The sequence below is a fragment of the Schistocerca piceifrons genome, chromosome 1 (assembly GCF_021461385.2).
Source record: "Schistocerca piceifrons isolate TAMUIC-IGC-003096 chromosome 1, iqSchPice1.1, whole genome shotgun sequence".
In the NCBI taxonomy this organism is placed as follows: Eukaryota; Metazoa; Arthropoda; class Insecta; order Orthoptera; family Acrididae; genus Schistocerca; species Schistocerca piceifrons.
The window spans coordinates 264,667,552-264,692,775 of record NC_060138.1 but is presented as its reverse complement, the minus strand read 5'-3'; the positions used below and the strand labels follow the sequence as shown (position 1 = coordinate 264,692,775).

Genomic DNA, 25,224 nt, shown 5'->3' with positions numbered 1-25,224 from the left:
GGGCTTCGTATCTATACATTCCCTCGGAAAACTTCTAAGCCGATTATCTCTGTAGATTTTTGAGAAATTTTAAGAATACCTATTTCTAGGCACTTATTAACCGCGTTCCACACGCGCGTTTGATAACTGAACAGGATCAGCCTCTGCAATTTTCATATTGCGTAGTGCATAATAGCAACGCGACAATCAGATTTCATCAGCACAACAGTGCAGAGGCTGTGACTGTACGCGATTTTTGAAATAAAAACTACTTAGCTAAAGCGTGATTAAGAGAAACGTTGATGACTGTTAACAGATTTGAAGAACCTAAAGTTTCATTTAAGGTAACTTAGTAATAATATATCTAATACATAAGTAGGACCTACTTCCAAGCGCGTATCAACACAGTGTACGCGTGCTATGGCGTCTGACCAATCATCGCGTTTGTGTTTCTTTACATCAGGTTTGCTGAACGGAGTAGTAATGTTCAAATGTTGGTTACAAGCAGTAGCAAACATGCAATGAGTTAGAATTTGGACACCACAGCTTTGAACGTTTAATAGTGCAATGCGTCGTACTGTGGAATCTGTATGAACAGAAGTAGTGTTTAATTAAGAGCGTAATATGGAGCTAAGCGAGGAAGACATCAATGTAGAAACGCTGAGAAAACATATTCAGTTACATCTGTATGAAGTATGTTACTTAGTATACAAATTATATAGCATCATAGTGAGTCACCGAAGACCCATCGATTTCTCTAAAATACGCCACTAAACACTGTAACAATTCTGCACAAAGAAATAATTACACCCGGGTTTGAAAATGAACATCAAAAGTTAGCATTCACTAAATTATTCATTTAAAGCATTCTTTTCTTAATTCCGCATTTTAGTAGCCGAAATTTGGAAGAATCCATTTTCGTAAACATTGGAACAGGCAAATATCGAATCATTTATTCCACACGATGTTAAGGGAGCGAAAAAAAATGGAGAGAGTAAGAGCAATATGTTTATATACCTGTATACGCTGAGTCATGAGTCGGTCACTGAAGTCTGGTTGACAATTCTTGCAATGTTTAAACTTAGGATGTAAGAGCAACAGCTTTTATTTGTCAATTCCGAGAGTACAGGAGTTATCACGTTTACAGGTCGGAATCATACTCAGCGGCACGGAGACTTGTGTAAATATGAGCGCATCGTGCAGTCGTTTGATGGCTCTTATGCCTACGTTTTGCCCAGTATTGCTCAGTAGGCAGTACTGAATGGCAAGCTTGGGAATTACAGCAGTCTGTAACAAGCAAATGAGCTTTTGGGCTCGTGATAACCAGTTAATCACAAATAACCAAGACTATCGAATTTAATTTTCCTGCAAAATAAAATACTAATCCACAAAACATGTTTCATTTGAAATGTAGCAATGCTAAGTAGGCGAGAAACAAAATTATTAGGTTTATGGCTCCAAGACGAACCAAAGTGGATTAAGTAGGCCTATATGGTACTGAGTTTAATCATTGGTTAAGGAAACCATAATGTGTGCCTACATTTAATCCCATCTATTTTGATGTAATATTCTGGGGAAACTCACCAGTATCACTCTGTACTTCTAGAGTTTATGAATGGAAGAAAGAAAAGGAGAACATTTTGCGAACACGATTTCACAGTACAAAATACTTTCTCCCAATCGTGTATTTCTGTCAGATAATTCATTGATGTGAATTTAGTTTAAAATGGCAAAGAAACTGTCAAGTTCACAAACATAATCCTTGACTGAAGAAAAACCTCGTTGTAAATTACACCAGCACTGTAACAGTGCCTGAAGGGTACACTTCATATGGGTTTGATTTTAACTGATAGATTAATTTGATTTTTATTCGGTCCCGTTTGATTAAATTATGTACAGATTGTGTACTTGTAACATAGAGGAGGTCAACTTACTTAATATCTTAAAATATTTACTCTACATTTTACAATATAGAACAACATACTAGGAGTTAGTTACATATAGGCCTATCATGCAACAGTATTTTAAAATGATTACAATAAATATGTACAAGTAATAACAGCATTAACCTCATTCTCATCCTATATTGTTTCTACAAACTATGTACTAAATCATGATTTATGGGATGAATAAAGATATACGAATACGTACTCCTCTACACTATAAAATTCTTTTTCCATTAGCTAAGTAATCCTTTAGAAGTGTCTCACATCTCCTTTCACATGTACTGCCCTGTGCAGTTGGGCATATGTTTTATCAATTTTACACTTGAATATCAAGGTTGTTTTTCAGCAGCTTTCAGTCTGTGAAGTGTGCTTCTCAGCTAGCTTTTATTTCTTGTATCATATGAATGACCATCTACATTTATTCTAGTAATGTGTTGCTTTTCATTAATGAGATTATTATTTTGTACACAAGTTTTTGGTACCTGGATGCAAAAGACAATATTTTTAGATTATGGATGGCAGTTATACATGAGTCTGTTTTATTTATTTATTTTTTAAATGGCCCTAAAAGCCTTTTTTGTGCAGTACAAAAATCCATTTTGTTCTATTGCTGTTGAAGTTTTCCCAAATGGAAATTCTTTACAGTAAGTTTGAAACTTTTTCACATACTCTCAGAGAACATAGTTACCAGAAAGGATATAAAGCTCCTTATATTTGGGTCATTCCATGGTCGCGTGTGTGACTAGACAACAAATACACTTGCAAAAGCATCACAGATAACACAACTTACTTGCTAAAAATTTGAAGTTCTTATGTTACAGTAGTTGGATGAGAAGGCCTTTTCTATACAAGTAGAGATTTTATTAAAAATGTGTTCTCTGGCTGTATAAATTTCTTTGAAATAATTTTTTGTTATAAATTAAATATTCACTTTTAAAACAACAGAATAGAAATATCACTGGAATGCATAGATCACATTTAAATTTTAGTTTACATGTGTGACTGTTGTGTGTGTTTAACACACGGAGACACAGTACGTTGGTGTGAAATGGGAGAAACTAAAGGGAGTTTACTATTGAAATGACTGTTAAAACGAATCATACATTTCAAAATATGCGGTACAATATATGGGAAAAAATGGGTCGCAAATGTGCACAACTCGCCTGTGTTATAAAAACAAATTAGGAGTTTATGCTTTCTTCGCGATTACTGATATGTCTCCCCAATACTTGTTTCATTTAGTGGCCAAATCTGACACTCCACTGAGATCCTTGTAGTTGGGTAAAACTTGATTGGTTTCTTCCTCATAGTCCTTCACTTGTACAGAATAGTCCTCCTTTCTGCAGGTTCATGCTGCAGTTAGAGAAACAAGTACAAAATTCTCTGGCTTGATGTTACTGTTTTCTTTGCTGAATGAGGCTGCTGCTTCTTATACTTGCTGTTAAATTGGACCTGTCACTCTTTCCTCTTGTTTAGAGGTTACAGATACTATAAACATCCTTTCCTCAGTAGATGTAATTACATATTTAACCTTAGGAAAGGGTGAAATTGGTTGCACATTTTTCCAGTAGCCATCCATAAATGATGATGAAGATTTAACTTCTGCAGTTTGCAAAAAGCAGCGTTACATCTTTTAAATTCTGTTTTGCACATTTACAGAATTCATATGGTGAGTTTGCAATCTCTTGACATGATTTCATCATGCACCAAACATCTCAAATTTTTTCCAACACCATCAACTTTCCATTTGCTATGAGAAGTGACAGAAAAATTCTGTCAGGAGAAATATTTAGAGTCAAACTTAAAATATGAAAAATTAGAGTGTGGAGTGATTTTTAACAGAATCTTCCATTGGTTCTTGGTAGAACAACATTAAATGAAAAGCACTAGTTTGCTTTTGTTCTACAATATTACTTTCATTGTGTTAACCGGTTTTTGGCTTACAAGGCCATCCTCAGACATTTACTGAGTATTGTCACCAAAGAAGTTACAGTGTTTGCAAACCACATTGGAAGAGAAGTACCATGTCTAGACTGAAGCAGAAACATATGGTAATTAACATCTTAGACAGTGTGGTGGTAATGCAATGAAAAAGTAAATAAAATGAACAGTAAATAATTAACAGTGGAGTAGGCAGGAAAAACTTTAACACAAAATAGGAACAGCATGCCTAAATAACAGTTTCCATTAATAAACAAAACTAATTAAATAAAATAAAATTAGTTATTGACAAGGCTACATCAGGAGGTATAAAACATGGAGAGTGATACACAAATCAATTAAAAGAAGAAACAGGTATTAATGTAACTGCAGAATATATAAGGAACTTAAGCATAAGATAAAAAGAAATAAATAAATGCAGGAAAATGGAATCGTTTGAGGCAACATACAGTAAATGTAATCTTTAAAATGCAGTACCATCGCACTCTCAAAGATTATGTATTCTGTAGTTTCACTGATAGCTGTGTCTTCTTTTAATTGGTTTGTGTATCACTCTCCATGTTTTGTACCTCCTGATGTAGCCTTGTCAAGTATTAATTTTATTTTATTAGTTTTGTTTATTAATGGAAAATGTTACATAGGCATGCTGTTCCTATTTTGTCTTAAAGTTTTTCCCGTCTACTCCATTGTTATTTATTTACTGTTCAATTTTTTACTTTTTTGTTGCATTACCACCACACTGTCTAAGATGTTACTTACTGTATGTTTCTGCTTCAGTCTAGATGTGTTACTTCTCTTCCAATGTTGTTTGCTAACATTGTAACTTCTTTGGTGACTATACTCAGTAAATGTCTGAGGATGGCCTTGTAAGCTGAAAACCGGTTATCATTGTGAAATGGTTCTTGAACTGTGCAGAAAAGCCAGTTCCTTCATGTCTTGAGGAATGATTTTATGGAGTGTCCTGAGTGAATATTTGCTATGCAACAAACTTCACTTATAAAGGCATAATTGTGGATAATACCACAACTAACCAAACAACAGCATTGAAAATAGTAGTCTATTACTGATGCCAGTGAGCACTTTGAATTTCATCTTTGCCCACAGTGATGTAGTTTTCCACAAAATCCACTTGAACAACTGCATCATGATTTACAGATGTCCTCTTTGTATCTTCAAAGTGTTGAGACTGTTTTCTTTTCGCATAACAATGAAGTTTGAATGCTGACAACGCGCCTGTATCTTTACACAGTCAGATAGAAATTCAGTTTTTATTACAGTTGGGGGATGTCCATCAGTGTCTTTCCATTGAGGCCATTGCATTTGATTATGAATTGTTTCTTCCTCACTGATTTTGTACAAAGTTACATTTGCATCTTTCACCCCTTTCTCATATGTACTCCAAGTTAACAGGGTCACATACAAGGAGTCTCATATTCTGCATGGAAATACTCCTGTTTCTTTTCCTATATTTTCCACCAAAAGCTGTATCTTAGCATGGTATCTACATACACATGTGTTATGGAGCACGGAGGAAACAGGAAATACAAATGGTGGATGAACTCATAATGCTTGAATTTTTTGATCACATGGTCAGGATATTCCTTCACAAACATTGCACGGGCTTCAGCTGAAGCCATCATCATTGTGCATTTCTGCACCACTTCTTTCTTCCACTTTGACTAGCCTTTGTCCATTTTACCTGATTCTGCTCTGTTAATGTCATTAAGAAGATAAATCTGTATGACATTAGCTTTTATTTCTTCATTCTGAATTTTACCTCCCTTTTTGAATTTATGAGCTAGAGTCAGCTTTGTTGCAAGTTCTGGCACCTCACCAACAAACAGTTTACCTATGACTGTTTTACGTTTCCTGGTGCTCTTTGGGAAACCTCACTTCACCTTAGCAACTGCTTTCCCTACTGATTTGCTACTGCTGTGATGGCCCTTTTGTGAAGATGAAGATGCTTTGCTGTCTTATTGAATGATTTTATCTTTTCCCTGGGCCACGTCTGTTTAACTTTATCCTGTTCAAGCTTGAGTTTTAATTTGTTTCTATCAGTTAGAAGTGCTTGTTTTTCTTTTGTCCTAAGTAATTTAAACCTTGCACATTCTTTTGATCAATGTTCTGCATGCTTCACTGGATCCTAAGTTTTTGTATAAACTCATACTTCACAAGATCCTGTTGAAGTTTTTCTGTAAACATGTGATCTCTCAGCAGAGGACATTTTTAAACCGAGGAATACTTTAGACACGTAGGAAGCAATGTGAGGCATTTTGGAAAACCCTGACACTTCTGGGGGGCTAAGGTGTTTGGAGGAAAGGTTCGTGACTGTATTTCAAATCTGTCTGGATTCTGGACTCTGTATGGAGGTGGGGCGGGGGGGGGGGGGGAGATTTGAGGATGAGGTAAATGCAGTAGGTCCATGAGGCATGGTTTGTCAGCTACAGGGGGGGGGGGGGGCAGGTTTGGATGTTGTTATAGAGGTGGTGGATAACGGTACTCCATGGTGGGAGTAGGATGCGAACAGGGTGGAGAGTCGTCTGAGGTGCTCCTCCCATGTTCAATTCCTACTCCCGACTCGGACTACCACCTTTTGCCCCATTCCCCAATTCAGTCATGCAGGACTTGTTCAAGACCTTCTCTCCTTCTCCTAGTCCATACAGTGGAAAAACTTTATCACTACTGACCGTACCAATTAGACTCAACCAAAGGCCAATGTTGAACCCTGCCTGACTTAGTTCACACCTCCATCCAACTGTGATCCACCCCCACTGTCCCCACATCACCCTTGCTAATTTTCCAGAATTTCTTAACCTCAAACCTTGCCTCACTATCATTCCCTAAATCCCTCCACATGCAAACTGACCATACATCTATGGAAAGAATGGCAATCCACCACTGAAAAACTGATGCCAACCTTATAACTCTACTTGCTGACAAACATTCCACCACTATTGTTTTGAACCACAATGATTATCTGGTGGAAGGACTCCGCCAACTGTCAGATTGATCCACCTACAAATCCTGCCACAGCGACCCCATGCCAGAAATCCAACAGGATCTTCAGTTGCTCCTAAAATCCTTAGGCCCATCCCAGAACCACTCCCCATAGTCTGTGTCTCTCCTTACCCCAACCTCTCCCCACGCTCCTTCCTCCAACATGCTTCCAAAAGTTCATAACCTGACCACCCTGGACACCCCATTGTGGCTGGTTGCTGTGCCCCACTGAGAGAATATCTTCTGTTGTAGTCCCAACTCCTTCAGCCTATTACCCGCAACCTTTTTTTTGAGCAATGTTTTTTGAGTGGTTTGTTGCGTGGCCCACCACAAATTCCTCTACAGTGCCAACCTCCTCATTTCAGAGTAGCACTTGCAGCCTATGTTCTCAATTATTTGCTGGATGTATTCCAATCTCTGTCTTCCTCTATAGTTTTTGCCCTCTTCAGACCCCACTAGTAGCATGGAAGTCATTCTCTGATGTAATAACAGATGTCTCATCATCCTGTCCCTTCTTCTTGTCGGTGTTTTCTACGTATTACTTTCCTTCCTGATTCTGCGCAGAATCTCCTCATTGCTAACCCTATCAGTCCACCTAATTTTCAACATTCGTCTGTAGCACCACATCTCAAATGCTTTGATTCTCTTCTGTTTCTGTTTTCCCACAGTCCATGTTTCATTACTGTACAATGCTGTGCTCCAAATGTACATTCTCAGAAATATCGTCCTCAAATTAAGGCCTATGTTTGATACTAGTAGACTTCTCTTGGCCAGGAAAGCCCTTTTCGACAGTGCTGGTTGGCTTTTGATGTCCTCCTTGCTCCATCGTCATTTGTTATTTTGCTGTCTAGGTTGTGGAATTCCTTAACTTCATCACTATCAATCCCGGTGTCAAATTTCTCTCTGTTCTCATTTCTGCTGCTTCTCATTGCTTTTGTCTTTCTTCGATTTACTGTCAGTCCATATTATGTACTCATTAGACTGTTCATTCTGTTCAGCAGATTGTGTAATTCTTCTTCACTTTCACTCAGGATAGCGATGTCATCAGCGAATCGTATCATTGTTATTCTTTCACTGTGAATTTTAATTCCACTCCCGAATCCTTAATTATTTCCATCAATGCTTCTTCGGTGTACAGAATGAACAATGGGGTGAAAGACTACATCCATGTCATACACCATTTTTAATCCAAGCACTTTGTTCTTGGTCATCCACTCTTATTATTATTCCCTCTTGGCTGTTTTACATATTGTATGTTACCCATCTCTCTCTGTAGCTTATCCCTATTTTTCTCAGAATTTCCAACATCTTTCACCATTTTAAATTGTCAAACACTTTTTCCAGTTTGACAGATCCTATGAATTTGTCTTGATTTTACTTTAGTCTTACTTCCATTATCAACTGCAATGTCAGAATTACCGCTATGGTACCATTACCTTTTCTAAAGCCAAACTGATCGTCATCTAAAACATCCTCAGTTTTCTTTTCCATTCTTCTGTATATTATTCTTGTCAGCAACTTGGATTCATGAGCTGTTATGCTGATTGTGTGATTTGTCACACTTGTCAGCTCTTGAAGTCCTCAGGATTGTGTGGATGATATTTTTCTGGAAGTCAGATGGTATTTCCCCCCACACACAAATTTTGCACACCAACGTGAATAGTCATTTTGTTGCTACTTCCCACAATGATTTTAGAAATTATGATGGAATGTTACCTATTCCTTCTGCCTTATTTTATTTCATGTCCTCTGAAGCTCTCTTAAATTCTGATTCCTGTCTCTTCTAAATCGACACCTCTTTCTTCTTCTTCTATCATATCAGTCAAACCTGCCTCATAGAGGTCTTCAATGCATTCATTCCACCTCTCCGTCCTCGTCTCTGCATTTAACAGGTAGAATTCCTGTTACACTCTTAATGTTACCACCCTGGCTTTTAATTTCACCGAACATTATTTTGACTTTCCTATATGTTGAGTTGGCAAACTGAGGAGCTACTTGATTGAGACTTGGAAGCTGACATACGGCTGGAAGAGCAGTATGTTGGCCACGTGCCCCTCCTTATCCACATCCAGTGATGCCTATGGGCTGTGGATGATACAGAAGCTGGTCGGTACCGTTGGGCCTTCATGGCCTGTTCCAGAGGAGTTTAGTTTAGTATATGCTGAGTCAGTCTTTCTGACAATCTTTTCCTTTTTGATTTCTTCACATTTTTCATGTAGCCATTTCATCTTAGCTTCCGTGCACTTCCTGTTATTTCATTCCTCAGCGACTTGTACTTCTGTATTCCTGAATTTCCCTGACCATTTTTGTACTTCCTTCTTCCATCGATCGACTTAAGTATTTCTTCTATTACCCATGGTTTCTTTGCAGTTACATTCTTTGTACCTATGTTTTTCTTTCCAGCTTCTATGATTGTACTTTTCAGAGATTCCCATTCCTCTTCAACTGTACTGCCTACTGAACTATTTCTCATTGCTGTATCTATAGCCTTAGAGAATTTCAAAAGTATCTCGTCATTCCTTAGCACTTCCGTATCTCACATCTTTGCATATTGATTCTTCCTGACTAATCTCTTATACTTCAGCCTACTCTTCATCACTATTGCATTGTGATCAGTCTCTATATGTGCTCCTGGGTACGCCTTACAATCTAGTACCTGATTTCGGAAGTAATGTCTGATGATGATGTAATATAACTGAAATCTGTCCATATTATGTGGCCTTTTCCAAATATGCCTTCTCCTCTTGTAATTCTTGAACAGAGGATTCACTATCACTAACTGAAATTTATTACTGAACTCAATTAGACCTTCTCTCTCATTACTTGTTCCAAGCCCATCTTGTCCTGTAACCTTTTCTTCTATTCCTTCCCCTACAGTTGAATCCCAGTCCTCCATGACTATTAGATTTTAATCTCCGTTTATGTACTGTATTACCCTTTCAGTATCCTCATATACTTCATCTTCGACTTGCGAAGTCGACACATATACCTGAACTATCATTGTCAATTTTGGTTTGGTGTTGATTCTGATAAGAACAACTGTTCATATAACACACTCTCTGCACTACTTTCCTACTGATAATGAATCCTCCTCCAGTTATACAATTTTCTGCTGCTGTTGGTGTTACCATGTACTCATCTGACCAGAAATCCTTCTTCTTTCCTTTCCTTTCCTTTCCTTTCCTTTCCTTTTCACTTCACTGACCTCTACTATCTCTAGACTGAGCCTTCGCATTCCCCTTTTCAGATTTTTTTTAGCTTCCCTACAACATTCAAGTTTCTGACATTCCATGCCCCAATTCATAATCATTATCCTTTTGTTGGGTATTCAGTCTTTTTTTTTTTTTCAGTCACCTTCTCTTTCGCAGTCTCCTCCTGGCGATCTGAATGGGGGATTATTTCAGCATCTTTTGCCAATGGAGAGTTCATCATGATTTTTTTTCCAATTATAGGTGACATGTCCCCCCCATGAACCACGGACCTTGCCATTGGTGTGGAGGCTTGCGTGCCTCAGCGATACAGATAGCCGTACCGTAGGTGCAACCACAACAAAGGGGTATCTGTTGAGAGGCCAGACAAATGTGTGGTTCCTGAAGAGGGGCAGCAGCCCTTTCAGTAGTTGCAGGGGCAACAGTCTGGATGATTGACTGATCTGACTTCGTAACACTAACCAAAACGGCCTTGCTGTTGTGGTACTGCGAACGGCTGAAAGCAAGGGGAAACTACAGCCGTAATTTTTCCCGAGAGCATGCAGTTTGCTGTATGATTAAATGATGATGGCATCGTCTTGGGTAAAATATTCCGGAGGTAAAATAGTCCCCCATTCGGATCTCCGGGCTGGGACTACTCAAGAGGACGTCGTTTTCAGGAGAAAGAAAACTGGCATTCTACGGATCGGAGTGTGGAATGTCAGATCCCTTAATCAGGCAGGTAGGTTAGAAAATTTAAAAAGGGATATGGATAGGTTAAAGTTGGATATAGTGGGACTTAGTGAAGTTCGGTGGCAGGAGGAACGAGACTTCTGGTCAGGTGAATACAGGGTTATAAATACAAAATCAAATAGGGGTAATGCAGGAGTAGGTTTAATAATGAATAAAAAAAATAGGAGTGTGGGTAAGCTACTACAAACAGCATTGTGAATGCATTATTGTGGCCAAGATAGACACGAAGCCCACACCTACTATATGCCAACTAGCTCTGCAGATGACTAAGAAATTGATGAAATATATGATGAGATAAAAGAAATTATTCAGATAGTGAAGGGAGACGAAAATTTAATAGTCATGGGTGACTGGAATTCGATAGTAGGAAAAGGGAGAGAAGGAAACATAGTAGGTGAATATGGATTGGGGGTAAGAAATGAAAGAGGAAGCCGCCTTGTAGAATTTTGCACAGAGCATAACTTAATCATAGCTAACACTTGGTTTAAGAATCATGAAAGAAGGTTGTATACATGGAAAGAAGCCTGGAGATACTAGAAGGTATCAGATATAGTATATAATGGTAAGACAGAGATTTAGGGAGCAGGTTTTAAATTGTAAGACCTTTCCAGGGTCAGATGTGGACTCTGACCACAATCTATTGGTTATAAACTGTAGATTAAAACTGAAGAAACTGCAAAAAGGTGGGAATTTAAGGAGATGGGACCTGGATAAACTGAAAGAACCAGAGGTTGTACAGGGTTTCAGGGATAGCATAAGGGAACAATTGACAGGAGTGGGGGAAAGAAATACAGTAGAAGAAGAATGGGTAGCTTTGAGGGATGAAGTTGTGAAGGCAGCAGAGGATCAAGTGGGTAAAAAGACGAGGGCTAGTAGAAATCCTTGGGTAACAGAAGAAATATTGAGTTTAATTGATGAAAGGGGAAAATATAAAAATGTAGTAAATGAAGCAGGCAAAAAGGAATACAAACGTCTCAAAAATGAGATCGACAGGAAGTGCAAAATGGCTAAGCAGGGATGGCTAGAGGACAAATGTAAGGATGTAGAGGCCTATCTCACTAGGGGTAAGATAGATACTGCCTACAGGAAAATTAAAGAGACCTTTAGAGAAAAGAGAACCACTTGTATGAATATCAAGAGCTCAGATGGAAACCCAGTTCTAAGCAAAGAAGGGAAAGCAAAAAGTTGGAAGGGGTATATAGAGGGTCTATACAAGGGCGATGTACTTGAGAACAATATTATGGAAATGGAAGAGGATGTAGATGAAGATGAAATGGGAGATATGAGACTGCGTGAAGAGTTTGACAGAGCACTGAAAGACCTGAGTCGAAACAAGGCCCCCGGAGTAGACAACATTTCATTAGAACTACTGACAGCCTTGGGAGAGCCAGTCCTGACAAAACTCTACCATCTGGTGAGCAAGATGTATGAGACAGGCGAAATACCCTCAGACTTCAAGAAGAATGTAATAATTCCAATCCCAAAGAAAGCAGGTGTTGACAGATGTGAAAATTACTGAACTATCAGTTTAATAAGTCACAGCTGCAAAATACTAACACGAATTCTTTACAGACGAATGGAAAACTGGTAGAGGCTGACTTCGGGGAAGAGCAGTTTGGATTCCGTAGAAATATTGGAACACATGAGGCAATACTGGCCCAACGACTTATCTTAGAAGAAAGATTAAGGAAAGACAAACTTATGTTTCTAGCGTTTGTAGACTTAGAGAAAGCTTTTGACAATGTTGACTGGAATACTTTCTTTCAAATTCTAAAGGTGGCAGGGGTAAAATACACGGAGCGAAAGGCTATTTACAATTTGTACAGAAACCAGATGGCAATAATAAAGAGTTGAGGGGCATGAAAGGGAAGCAGTGGTTGGGAAGGAAGTGAGACAGTGTTGTAGCCTCTCCCCGATGTTATTCAATCTGAATATTGAGCAAGCATTAAAGGAAACAAAAGAAAAATTCGGAGTAGGTATTAAAATCCATGGAGAAGAAATAAAAACTTTGAGGTTCGCCGATGACATCGTAATCCTGTCAGAGACAGCAAAGGACTTGGAAGAGCAGTTGAACAGAATGGACAGTGTCTTGAAAGGAGGATGTAAGGTGAACATCAACAAAAACAAAACGAGGATAATGGAATGTAGTCGAATTAAGTCGGGTGATGCTGAGGGAATTAGATTAGGAAATGAGACACTTAAAGTAGTAAAGGAGTTTTGCTATTTGGGAAGCAAAATAAATGATGATGGTCCAAGTAGAGAGGATATAAAATGTAGACTGTCAATGGCAAGGAAAGCGTTTCTGAAGAAGAGAAATTTGTTAACATTGAGTATAGATTTAAGTGTCAGGAAGTCGTTTCTGAAAGTATTTGTATGGAGTGTAGCCATGTATGTAAGTGAAACATGGCCGATAAATAGTTTGGACAAGAAGAGAATAGAAACTTTTGAAATGTGGTGCTACAGAAGAATGCTGAAAATTAGATGGGTAGATCACATAACTAATGAGGAGGTACTGAATAGAATTGGGGAGAAGAGGAGTTTGTGGCACAACGTGACTAGAAGGAGGGATCGGTTGGTAGGACATGTTCTGAGGCATCAAAGGATCACTAATTTAGTATTGGAGGACAGTGTGGAGGGTAAAAATCATAGAGGGAGACCGAGAGATGAATACACTAAGCAGATTCAGAAGGATGTAGATTGCACTAGGTACTGGGAGATCAAGAAGCTTGCACAGGATAGAGTAGCATGGAGAGCTGCATCAAACCAGTCTCAGGACTGAAGACCACAACAACAACAATAACAACAGGTGACATGTCCTGTGGATACACATTATGTCTCATTAATGTAGTGGTTTCCATTGTTTCTGCATCCTCTTGCTGGTGACCATTGCTGATTATTACACAATCTACCATCCAATATAAAAGGTACCATCCATTTCCTCCATTGACTCTCCACAGGTGCTGTTCCTTTAATACATCATACCCTGTTTGTTACTGCTGATGCAACCTCCCTTTGCACTCACATCCCTAATGGCCATGGCCTTATAGCTATTGAACACTACCTGTCCCAACACCTGACAGATTCCAAACCTACAACCTTCTTCCTAATCATCACCTACAATTATTTCTCCTTTGAAGGCATTACCTACAAACAAATCCAGGTCACAGCTATGGGCACTTGTGTGCCACCATCCTGTGCCAACCTAATCATGAGCCATCTAGAGGAATCCTTCCTAAATGCTCAGAATCCAAACCCCTCACCTGGTTCAGATTCATTGATGCCCATCTTCGTGGTCTGTATTGAGTGTGAGGCCACCCTATCCACATTCCTCCAGAACTTCAACACCTCCCCCATTCGCTTCACCTGGCCCTACTCAACCTAGCAAGCCACCTCCCTCAATCTTGACCTTCACCCCAAAGATGGGTGCATCAGTATGTCCATCCATATCAAACCTACCATCCACCAGCAGTACCTCCACTTCAACAGCTGCCACTCACTCCATACCAAGAAGTCCCTTCCATACTGCCTAGCCACCCATGGCCATCACATCTGTAGTGATGAGTGTTCCCTCTCGAAATATGCCGAGGGCCTCACTGATGCCTTCACAGACCATAATTAAACTCCCAACCTTGAACAAATACAGACCTCCTGTTTCTTCTTTCTCCAGTCAATCACCACCTCCATAAGTCCCACCATCTGACTACAGAAGAGCATTCCCCTCATGACTCTGCACCATCCAGGACTGGAGCAACTGAATAATGTTCTCTGCCAGGGTTTCGATTCCTCTCATCGTGCCCTGAAATGAGGAATGTCCTTCCCAGTATCATTCCCACCTCTCCCACAGTGGTATTCCACCACCCACTGAACCTGCACAATACCTTCATCCATTCCTACACAACTCCTGCTCCCAACCCCTTGCCTCGTGGATCACACCCCTGTAACAGTCCTAGATGCAAGACCTGTCCCATACATCCTCTAACTGCCAGCTACCCCAGTCCGGTCACAGGCATCACCTATCCCATCAAAGGCAGGGCCACCTGCGAAACCAGCAGTGTGATCTACAAGCTAAGCTACAATGACTCTGCTGTATTCTACATGGGCATGACAACCAACAAGCTTTCTATCTGCATGAATGACAAACGACAACTGTGGCCAAGAAACAGCTGGAGCACCCCATTGCTTAGCATGCTGCCAAACACTACATTCTTCCTTTAAGTGACTGCTTCACAGCCTGTGCCACATGGGTCCTTCCCACCAACACCAGATTTTCTGAATTGTGAAGGTGGGAACTCTCCCTGCAGTATATCCTATATTCCCGTAAACCACCTGGTGTCGGCCTTTGTTTTTCTTTGTCCCTGCTCTCTAACTCTTTCCTTGTTCACATTACACCAACACACCCACAGTCTTTTTATGTCTCTCCTTTTCCACTAATCCTCCCCCGCCCTCCTTCTGACCTCCCGACTGCACCTAGCTGCCCTATCCTCTCTCCACCTCATCCCTGTATCTCCCACAAGCAGCACTTTACCGCCCCCCATCCGTACCCTGCAGTCCCTCCCCCTCCCTGCCCCAGTCTCCTCCTTACTCCCACCACCCGGTTGTATCTCCCATCAAGCGCTGCTGCTTGCAGTGTGGCCTCAGCAGCCAGAGACTGCATTCATGTGTGCGTGAGTTGCATATGTGTGAACATGTATGTGTGTATGTTCTATCTCTGAAGAAGGCCTTGTTGACTGAAAGCTCATTTTCTGACAGTTTTTTTGTTGTACCTATCTGCGAGTCAGCATCTCTGCCATATTGAGTACCAAATATCTTTTCAAAATATTGTTCACTCTGTCCTAGGTTTTCCATTGCTGTTACTTTTAGTTATAATAGATGTTTAGTTCATGTGGCAATAGAAGGAATTATTTATGCAAATGATGGGAATCCTAAATTTTACATGTTCAGTATCTATAGCAATTAGTGCTACTGTAGGTAAAGAGGACTAACAAATAAATATGAAAATATTGTAACTTCGAAATTGCACCACTCTGTGAAGGTAGTCATAGCTAATTGACCATTATGAGAGGCCTCATTACTGTTTGCTTCCTCTTCCAGTCCTTTCCAGCAATGTAATTTATAACTGTTACTGCATAGTATATTGCAGAGGGTACCTGGTACCACTATGTTAATTTCCTTTCCTGTTCCACTTCCAAATATAATGAGGGAAAAATGACTGTCTATATGCGTCTGTTCAAGCCCTAATTTCTCGTATTATATCTTCACGGCCCGTAAGCGAAATGTACATTGGCAGGAGTAGACTTGTTCTGCAGTCAGCTTAAAATGCCAGTTCTCTTAAATTTTCCCAATAGTGTTTCATGAAAAGAATGTTGTCTTTCTTCCACAGATTCCCATTTGAGTTCGCAAAGCAGCTCCATAGTATTTGCGTGTTGACTGAACCTACTGTTAACAAATCTAGCAGCCTGCCTGTGAATTGCTTCAATGTCTTCCTTTAACCCAATCTGTTAGGGATCCCAAACACACAAGCAATACTCAAGAATGGGCCACGCCGTAGTTCTATGCACAGTCTTCTTTACAAATGCATTGCACTTCCAAAAAATTCTCCCCGTATAGTGAAGTAGACCATTTGCCTTCCATATTACTGTATTTATGAGAGTGAATTTTATGACTTTGATCACACCTCGTGGTCAAAACCAAATAGACCTTCTGTGTAGAATTAGAAAAATTCACGCTGAACATTAGGTCTACATGACTCAAGAGTTTTGTGTTCATTGTCTTTTATATTACTAAACGTTTTCCCAAATATTTGTACCAAGTTGTATATTCCTACGTTTCATGCTGAGAAGTTGTGGTGTCTACTAATTTGAATATGAAACAAGCACTCTCATTAAATAGTAAAGAAATATCAAAATGTGAATTATGTAAAGTTGTGCACAAGGAGGTATGTGAATTTGCTGCATCATTTTCATAAACTGGAATAAATTTTTTAATACTTTATATTGTAAGCTAAGGTCCCATGTTACAACAAAACACACTGGGATACACTGAGAGAACAGGAATGAATACTCCTTCTGTCAACAGAAAGAGTAAAATTCGGATACTGTATTGTTAATCCAAAGCTACCTTCAAAACAAATAAAAAAAGTAAATTGTCATTAACTGTTGACCAAATGGTTTGAAAAAGAGCAAAGTATTATTCTATGGAAATGTCAAGTTTTATTTAATTTTGCTCTAAGCTCAATGTGCATTTCAGCTAACATTTATTTAGCATATTAGTTAGTAAATTGCCAGCCCAGGAGACCAGTAGTTTGTTTCCAGTAATTGTCACTTTACAACACATTGGGTGTTGTCCAAAGATCCATTCTTAGTTGCTGTTGATATTGTTTCCTGGTGATAGACTAAAGTAAATATTTGGCATAAAAAGGGAATTTAATCTCAATCTTAGGTGAAGTTCACTTCTGTCTTCAGTAAGCCATTGTTGTACTTGAGATTTTTATATCTTCTCAAAGAAAAAAGATAGACCATTGTAATGCCTCACAATTTCATGGATGAATGTGTTGCTAAATTGTGCTGTGCGAGTAGCGCCACTTGAGCAGTCTCAGCTGTGGCTGGCTTCACTTGTTGATTTAGTCTGTATTGTTGTCTATGTTCTGAGAACCTGGTTTTTGGTCTTTTCATCAAGAATGTTTCCACAGATCCAATGGAAGTAATATTATATTCAATGTCAGCTACATTTTGTGATACATATCCCATGTGCCACCCTGGCCTGCATGATTGTGTGTATTGTTTTTAAATTTTTTGTGGGTTAACTACATCACTTTCTTAAATTTTCTATGGGTTAGCTACATCACTTTTGCTTTTCTGCCAGGCTGTAATGGTTGTGTGAGTTCCCAGCTTCTGTTTGGCAGCTGTTTCATGTATATTGTGACCACTAGAGCACACCATATCTCTTCAAACTTCAGCAAGAAGACAAAGCTGTGTGTCCCCAAGATAAATACGATATGTTTTTCTACATTTCATTAGTTTAAGGCACCTCCTGCATTATTTTAAACTGGGACTGTTTTATTTAACATATATAAGATGTCTAAATAAATACACAAAGTGCCAGTTTGATTTTATACATGTTTGTATTTTGAGTAGCATTATCATGTTAGGGACTTTTTCAGTAAACAGTTTCCTTGAGAACTTTTTCAGTATATTTACCTGATTCTACAAGTCGTAATGTATGGAAATTGGTACATTTCAGATAAACAGTTAAGAAATTTTCTCTTATGCTCATGCTTCTAAACCTGATGGAAAATTTTAAGACCATTCTATTTTTGGATGACAAAAGCAATTATTTGAAAAATATGGAATGAAATGAAATGTAAATGATGCAGCAAATATGTTCGTAAGGCTTATTGCTCAACTGCAGCAAAACATAGCACTTACAGTTTCTGATACAGAATTCTCAGAAAAGCAAATTTCAGTATCACAGTATAATTAAGTGCATTCTAACAATTTGAATTTTTTGGGCTGAAAACAAATTAAAATTTCCTTGGTTACATCACACTCTGATTTGCAGGAAGTGAGTGCTACTGGCTTTACTGTGAGCATATTCTTCTTAAATGTGAAAACATAACGGCTATCAGGTGTGTCTAACATTACTTGAATTTTTCAGACAGAGGTGAGAATATGGCATTCTCAAAGTGCCATCTTTCACACTTCATGGAAGATCAAATTATTGTCATGAGAAATGTGAAAGTATCATACACACAGATCACACATCCAGTTGCCTAAAATGCAGTGACTGCAGTATGAATGCTGATATGATTGACTAAGGTCAACAACGCCCCAAAAAGAGTAGGCCTGGGTCCTTCCGGAAGCACTAAATCAAAAGAAGATTGTAAGATGGTTTGACTGGCTTTGACAAATAGACAGATATCAATGGTGGGAATCCATTTTTAGGGGCCTTTGTGTGGGGAGCTATTGGGTATGACAACAAGACTGTTTTCTTAATTGTTGAAGGGAAACTGAATGCTTACCATTTTGTAGCAAAAATGTAAACCCTGTTATATCCTTTGTGACTACAGTACCAAATGTCATATTCCAACAGATTAATGCCAACTCACACTACACTTTACACCTCAAACTCCTTAACCCTCCAGCAGGTGCGTCAACTTTCATGACGCCACTAGACGTGCTGTATCTCGTGAATACATGCGACGATTTTTGTTTTTTTTTTTTTTTGTTTACAGGTTCTTTTTCTTTTGTTTTTGTTTTAAATTGCAGTTACCTTTATTGTTACAGATTTTACAAATACAGAAGTGAACATCAGGCTCATTACACTTTCAAATTAACAGAAATATTTGACATTTTGTACAGGAGAAGTACATGAAATTCTTTTAAAAATTGGTTTTATTATAGATACAAATAAATTATTGAACTAATCAAAGCATGTCTCTTTTTACTGATTGCCCTCTACAGAAAGACATTGTTCACAAATTATTTTTGCGTGCTTTTGCAAACAAAGATGTGTACTGCATTTTTCACATGTATACTTGGCTGAGACAAGTCTTTTTTGTCTCCCTGTAGCATGACTGGCACCTTTTTCTTTTCTTGTTTTCTGATTCCAAGGATTGTTCAGCATTTTCTTGCTCTTTTCCTTTAGGTTTGTACTTTACTAGCATTTACTTTGTCATCAGGTAGAGTCATAATAAGAGCTCTTCTTTTGAGATGATCTTGCAGTAGAGTCAGAGCCAAAGTTTTGAGGTACTCGCACCGATTTGAGTATTTGTTCTTGTTGCCCAAGAAAATTACTCTTGAGTTGATGCCTGCAATGTTCAACAGGTGGAAAAAAATCACCATAGGCCATCTTCTTGTTGACCTAGCTACATTGTAGGTTGCACAGAGTTTGTCAACTACATCAACTGCAGATTTGGTGTCATTATAGTGTAGAATAATTGCTGGTTTTTTTCTCTAAACCTTCCGAAACCTTATTTGACGATACATGCATACTCGAAAGGAGGACTACAGTTTTCCCTTTTTTCGGGACATACGACACGAGGGTTTCATTCTTGCTGTAGCCAAATACACTATCATATTGCTGTCTACTTTTTGGTGCTACGAAATTCGATGGCAGTTCCTTCTTGTTTTTTCTAATTGTGCCTACAAACGACAGTCTCCTTTTATGCAGTTCTCTTACTAACTCCAAACTAGTAAACCAGTTATCTGCTGTAATGTTTCTACCCGTCCATATATTGGTTCGGCAAGTCTCAGAACTACTTCTTTGGCGGAGTTGTTATTCTGAAAGGGTCCTTCTGGTTGTAATCCACAATATATTTCCATGTTGTAAGTATAATAAAGCTTGGCATCACGTAGGCAGAAAATTTTGATGCCATATTTAGATGGTTTGGATGGTACGAACTGGTGAAATCCACACCGGCCTCGAAATGCTGGTAGCTGCTCATCAACTGTGACGTTCTGACTGAGGGAGTAATGTGTCTTGCAGTTATTCAAACACATGGTGAACATTTCCCTCACGGCTGCTAATTTGTCTGTCTTGTGCCGTTCTTGTCTTGTGGCTCTGTCATCAAAACGAACACATCTTATTAGGAACAGGAAACGTTTTTCGGACATGGTCATTCTAAAAATATTCAGACCAAGGTCATCTGCTGTCCAGAAGTCGTGAACATTCTGTCGCCCATCACAGAACACACCAGCAAGGTATAATAAGCCAAGAAAGGCTTTTATGTCGATTGCGTCTGTGTCCTTGCAGTCACTCTCGCGAGCAAAGTTTCCTTTTAGATCAGCTATATGCATGTTAGTGTTGACCACAATTAGATCTAGGATATCATTACTGATGAATAGGCTCCAGCAGTCAATTTCAGTTACCATTTTCTTTGCGTCTCCAACTACCCCAGGCAGTTTGGTTAGTATATTATGAGGCCTTGTCTGTGTTGCTTTCCAAGCCACTTTCCTCCATTTAGTTCCATCCTTACCTAAAATAAAAAAAAAATAAGTACATTACACCATTATTAGCTATTGTTATTATTACATCTGAAAGCATATTTATTGTCTTTTCTACTCACCAAAACAGTAATGTTCATCAGTTTCCTGCACTTCATTATTTTCCTCTTCATCAAATTCATGATTTGTGTCTGAGTCTACAGATCGTGTTTCGAGTATATCCTCGGTTTCTGAATCAGTTTCTGCAAGATCATCTTCATCTTCAATGGAAACCTCGTCGTCGCGAAGAAGGCGATGTATTCTTCCAAATCCTTAGTATTTTCTAGATCATATTGTTTACTCATTTTGAAAGAGAGTACACATAGCTACAATGAAACGTTGCTTCATTTAAAAGACAACAACACAACTGCCGACTTGCGTACACTGCAAACAATGCAACAGCTGCAGTCATTAGTGGCGACAAAGCGTTACCCGAGTAGGCGCGCTGTATCTGAGAGATACAGGCAGTATACGTTCCCACACCTGACTCATTTATGACCTTGTCAGGATCGGGATAAGACTGAAATTCCTGTGAAGTAATAAGAAAGGTATGACACAAGATGTCGTGGGCCAGCAAACCGTTACCACTGTTCATTGCGGTAATATTAGAGAAAAAATAGGTCATGTATCTCACAGATACATGCGCGACTGTCAGAGGGTTAAGGAATGTTCTGTTCATGACTGGCCTGTCTGGATCTCTGATTTGTCACGCATAGATGATACCTGGGATGTGATGGGGAGCTGTGTACTTCCATACCAGCCTTCAGCCAACAGTCTTCATTGACTGACACTGCATGTGTTTCAGACGGTGCACAAGATTTCTGAAGATGTCATTTGGAGGATGTTTACTTCCATGCCATAACAAATACAAGTGTGTTTTCATGTCCATTGGGTTACAGCTCATACTGATTGTTTTGACGGACTTCTGTTGCAAAAATAGAATGAATTCTTATTAATTTAATACCTCTTATGTAATGAACATCTTCACGTAGTATGATAAATATTGGACTGGTACTTCATGGTGTAATACTTTTCATTTCATCTACATTTACATACATGTATACATACATGCACACATACATACATACATACTTCACAAGCCACCATACAGTGCTTGTATCACTACTAGTAATTTCTTTTCCTGTTCCGTTCACAAATAGTGTGAGGGAAAAACAATCGTCTGTAGGCCTTCGTACAAGCCCTAATTTCTCGTATCTTTACAATCCTTACGTGGAATGTATGTAGGCATCACTGGATCGTTCTGCAATCATCTTCAAATGCTAGTTCTCTAAATTTTCTCAGTAGTGTTTTGCGAAAAGAACGCCACCTTCCTGCCAAGGATTCCCATTTGAGTTCACAAACATCTTTGTAATACTTGCATGTTGATCAAACCTGCCAGTAACAAATTTAGTAGCAGGCGCATTAATTGCTTCGATGTCTTCCTTTAATCCGACCTGATAGGGATCCCAAAGACTTGAGCAGTACTCAAAAATGGGTTGTACTAGTGTTTATATGTGTTCTCCTGTACAGATGGGCTACATCTCCTGTACAGATGAGCTACACACTCCTAAAATTCTCCCAATAAACTGAAATTGTCCAGTGTTCTTCTATACAACTGACCATACATACTTGTTTCATTTTAAATCGCTCTGCAGTGTCACATGTGGATATTTGATCGAGGAGACTATGTCAAGCAGCCCACCACTGATGTTGTATTCAAATATTTTGGGATTGTTTTTCCTACTCATCTGCATTAATGGACATTGTTCTACAATTAGAGCAAGCTGTCATTCATCACGCCGATTAGAAATATTGTCCATGTCATTGTGTATCCTTCCACAGTCACTCACCAATGACACCTTCCCATACACTATAGTGTCATCAGCAAACATTTGCAGATTGCTTCTCACCCTATCTGCCAGATCATTTATGTATATAGAGAACAAAAGCTGACCAATCATACTTCTTGGGGCACTGCTGATGATACCCCTGTCTTTGATGAACATTTGCAATCGAGGACATTGTACTGGGTTTTATTACTTAAGAAGTCTATGAGCCACTCTCATATTTAGGAATCTAATCTGTATGCTCAAACCTTCATTAACAGCATGGAGTGGAGCACCGTGTCAAATGCTTTCTGGAAATGTAGGAATATGAAATCTGTCTGTTGCCATTCATCTATGGTTTGCAGGATATCGTGTAGACAAGGGAAAGTTGAGCTTCACATAAACGATGCTTTCTACATAATTGCTGATTTGTGGAGATAAGTTTTTCCATCTTAAGAAAATGTATTCCATGCTATGTTCATATGTTCAAGAGTTTTGCAGAAAACTGATGTTAAGGATGTTGGTCTGTAATTTTGTGGGTCTGTTATTTTACCATTATGTACAGGAGTCATCTGGAGTTTTTTTCAGTCTCTTGCAGCTCCGGCTGGATGACCGAATCATGATAAATGCAAGATATGTAAGGAGTCAGTGAGCCACGAGTACTCTTTTTAAAAGTGAGTTGGGATTCCATCCAGACCTAGTGACTTATTTGTTTTGACCTCTTTGAGTTGCTTCTCTACATTAGGTTTGCCTATTATTGTGCCCTCCATAAGGGAGTCTGTGCAGTGGTCAAACGACAGCGTGTTTGCACTTGATCTCCTACATGAACAATTTTTTTAAACATGAAATTTAAAATATCAGCCTTCCTTTTTCTGTCTTCTATTGGCATGCAAGACTGGCCAACAAATGACTGAACAGAAGCCTTTGACTGGCTTAGTGATAGTATGTAGGACCAGAATTTTCTAAGGAATGATGGTGGAAGTTGTTGTGTGGTTGGTGCATCAGTTTTCTTATGTATGCATGAATTTCTGCTAATTTTTGCCTGCCATGATCTGCACCTTCAGTTCTAAATTGAGAGTGCAACATTCTCTGTTTCTGAGCGTTTTCTGAATTTTGTTGTTAAACAGCTGTGGGTTTTTTCTGTCCTAATTCCAAGTACTCTGCACATACTTCTCCACAGTACAATTTACAATCAGTTTAAACTTTGCCCATAATTCTTTTATGTCCATTATATTAGAACTAAATTGTGTCTGTTGATCATCTAAGTGGGATGCTAACAACTTCTTATCTACTCTTTCTAGCAAAAAACTTTACTGGCCTTCTTGATGGACTTATTAACTTTAGTAATCATCACTGCTATGATGATTTGATCATTAATACCTCTCTCTATACTGACAGATTCTGTAGACACAATATTCTTGTTGACTGTAATGAACACTCCCCATGCTATGATGTCTAATCTGTCTTTTCTATATAAGCTCCACACCTTGCAAAATATTTTGGAGCTTTCTACTTTGGATTTCAGCCAGCTCTTGATTCTGAAAATAGTTAAGAGTTGGATAACTTTCCTGGAGGGCAATAGATTCAGGAACTTTGTTATGAATACTTATTCTATTTACTGTTAAAATTTTGATGGTCAAAGAGGCCTTGCTTCGTATGTATTATGATTTCAGGCGCTGCATGTCAACTGGCGAACATTCGTCAAGGGACATCAAACTATCACCTAACCTAAAAACCTCCCCTGTACACTCTATAAATACTCTGCTATTTAAGTAGCTGCTTCCCTTGTGTAGTCCACCCCTGACCTATCAAGCTGAGTCCTACAATTCTCCTTCTCATAATGCAGGTCCAGAAATCTGCAGCAAAACTGTGGTGGAACCATTGGAGCCTTTGGTTGAGACTCTCCACTCAACTTCAAACCAAACGACCCTGAGCAACTGTGGGTATGAAGCTGCAAATTGAGAGCTGTGCTTGCAGCCTGTGAATGAGACCAGCAATCTTCACCACTTATGCCAGTCGCCTGTAAAAACTGAGAGTGGCCTGAGAACCGTAGCAACAGACATCATTGGGCCAATGTTAGTCACAACTTGGAGATGACCGCCCACTACACCCTCCAAAACTGCAGGCAAGGCCTTGTCCCCATCTTGGGTGACACCCCCTCCCCCTCCGCCATAGGCATACTGATTGACATTGGACTTCCTTCCTACCCTGATGCTACTTCCCTAAGGTGCACCATAATTTCCCTAACATCAGAGCTCATGATAACTAGCAAACATCTGTCCCTGTGTGCCTGCTTGGACCCTGCTAAAGGGGGAGCCTCCAGTAAACTCACAGGATGAATGAGTGAGGCCAGATGGCCAGCCTTCACATTGACTCTCCGCTTGAGCGACATGAATATGTTACAACGAACCACTCATCCTGTGGTGAAGTCAGAGTCCGCATGTTGGGTACACTGCAAGTTGCCTAGGCAAATGATGCCTGAGGTGTTCCATTTGATGTGCCAGTTTCTCTGCCACCACTACCCCCTGGGGCAGCAGCCAGTAGCTGGCTGACTCCAACCAAAAGTATCTACGGCTGTTTGCGAACTGCAGCTAAATCCTTCTGCATCCACTTA

The 25,224-nt window shown here is 39.2% G+C and overlaps 1 protein-coding gene across 3 annotated transcripts in view; it reads left to right on the top strand.

Annotated features, from left to right (window-relative positions):
- Nucleotides 1–455: 455 nt before the first annotated feature.
- The window catches only part of LOC124787242 (centrosomal protein of 76 kDa-like), a 134,212-nt gene continuing 109,443 nt past the window's right edge, over nucleotides 456–25,224 (top strand). For all 3 annotated transcript variants that reach the window (XR_007015969.1, XM_047254325.1, XM_047254324.1), the window contains exon 1: nucleotides 456–672. Coding sequence is in view for 2 of the 3 variants with exons in the window: in XM_047254325.1 (XP_047110281.1) it covers nucleotides 604–672 (69 nt within the window). In the remaining variant the exon portion in view is untranslated. The remainder of the gene's footprint in view (nucleotides 673–25,224) is intronic.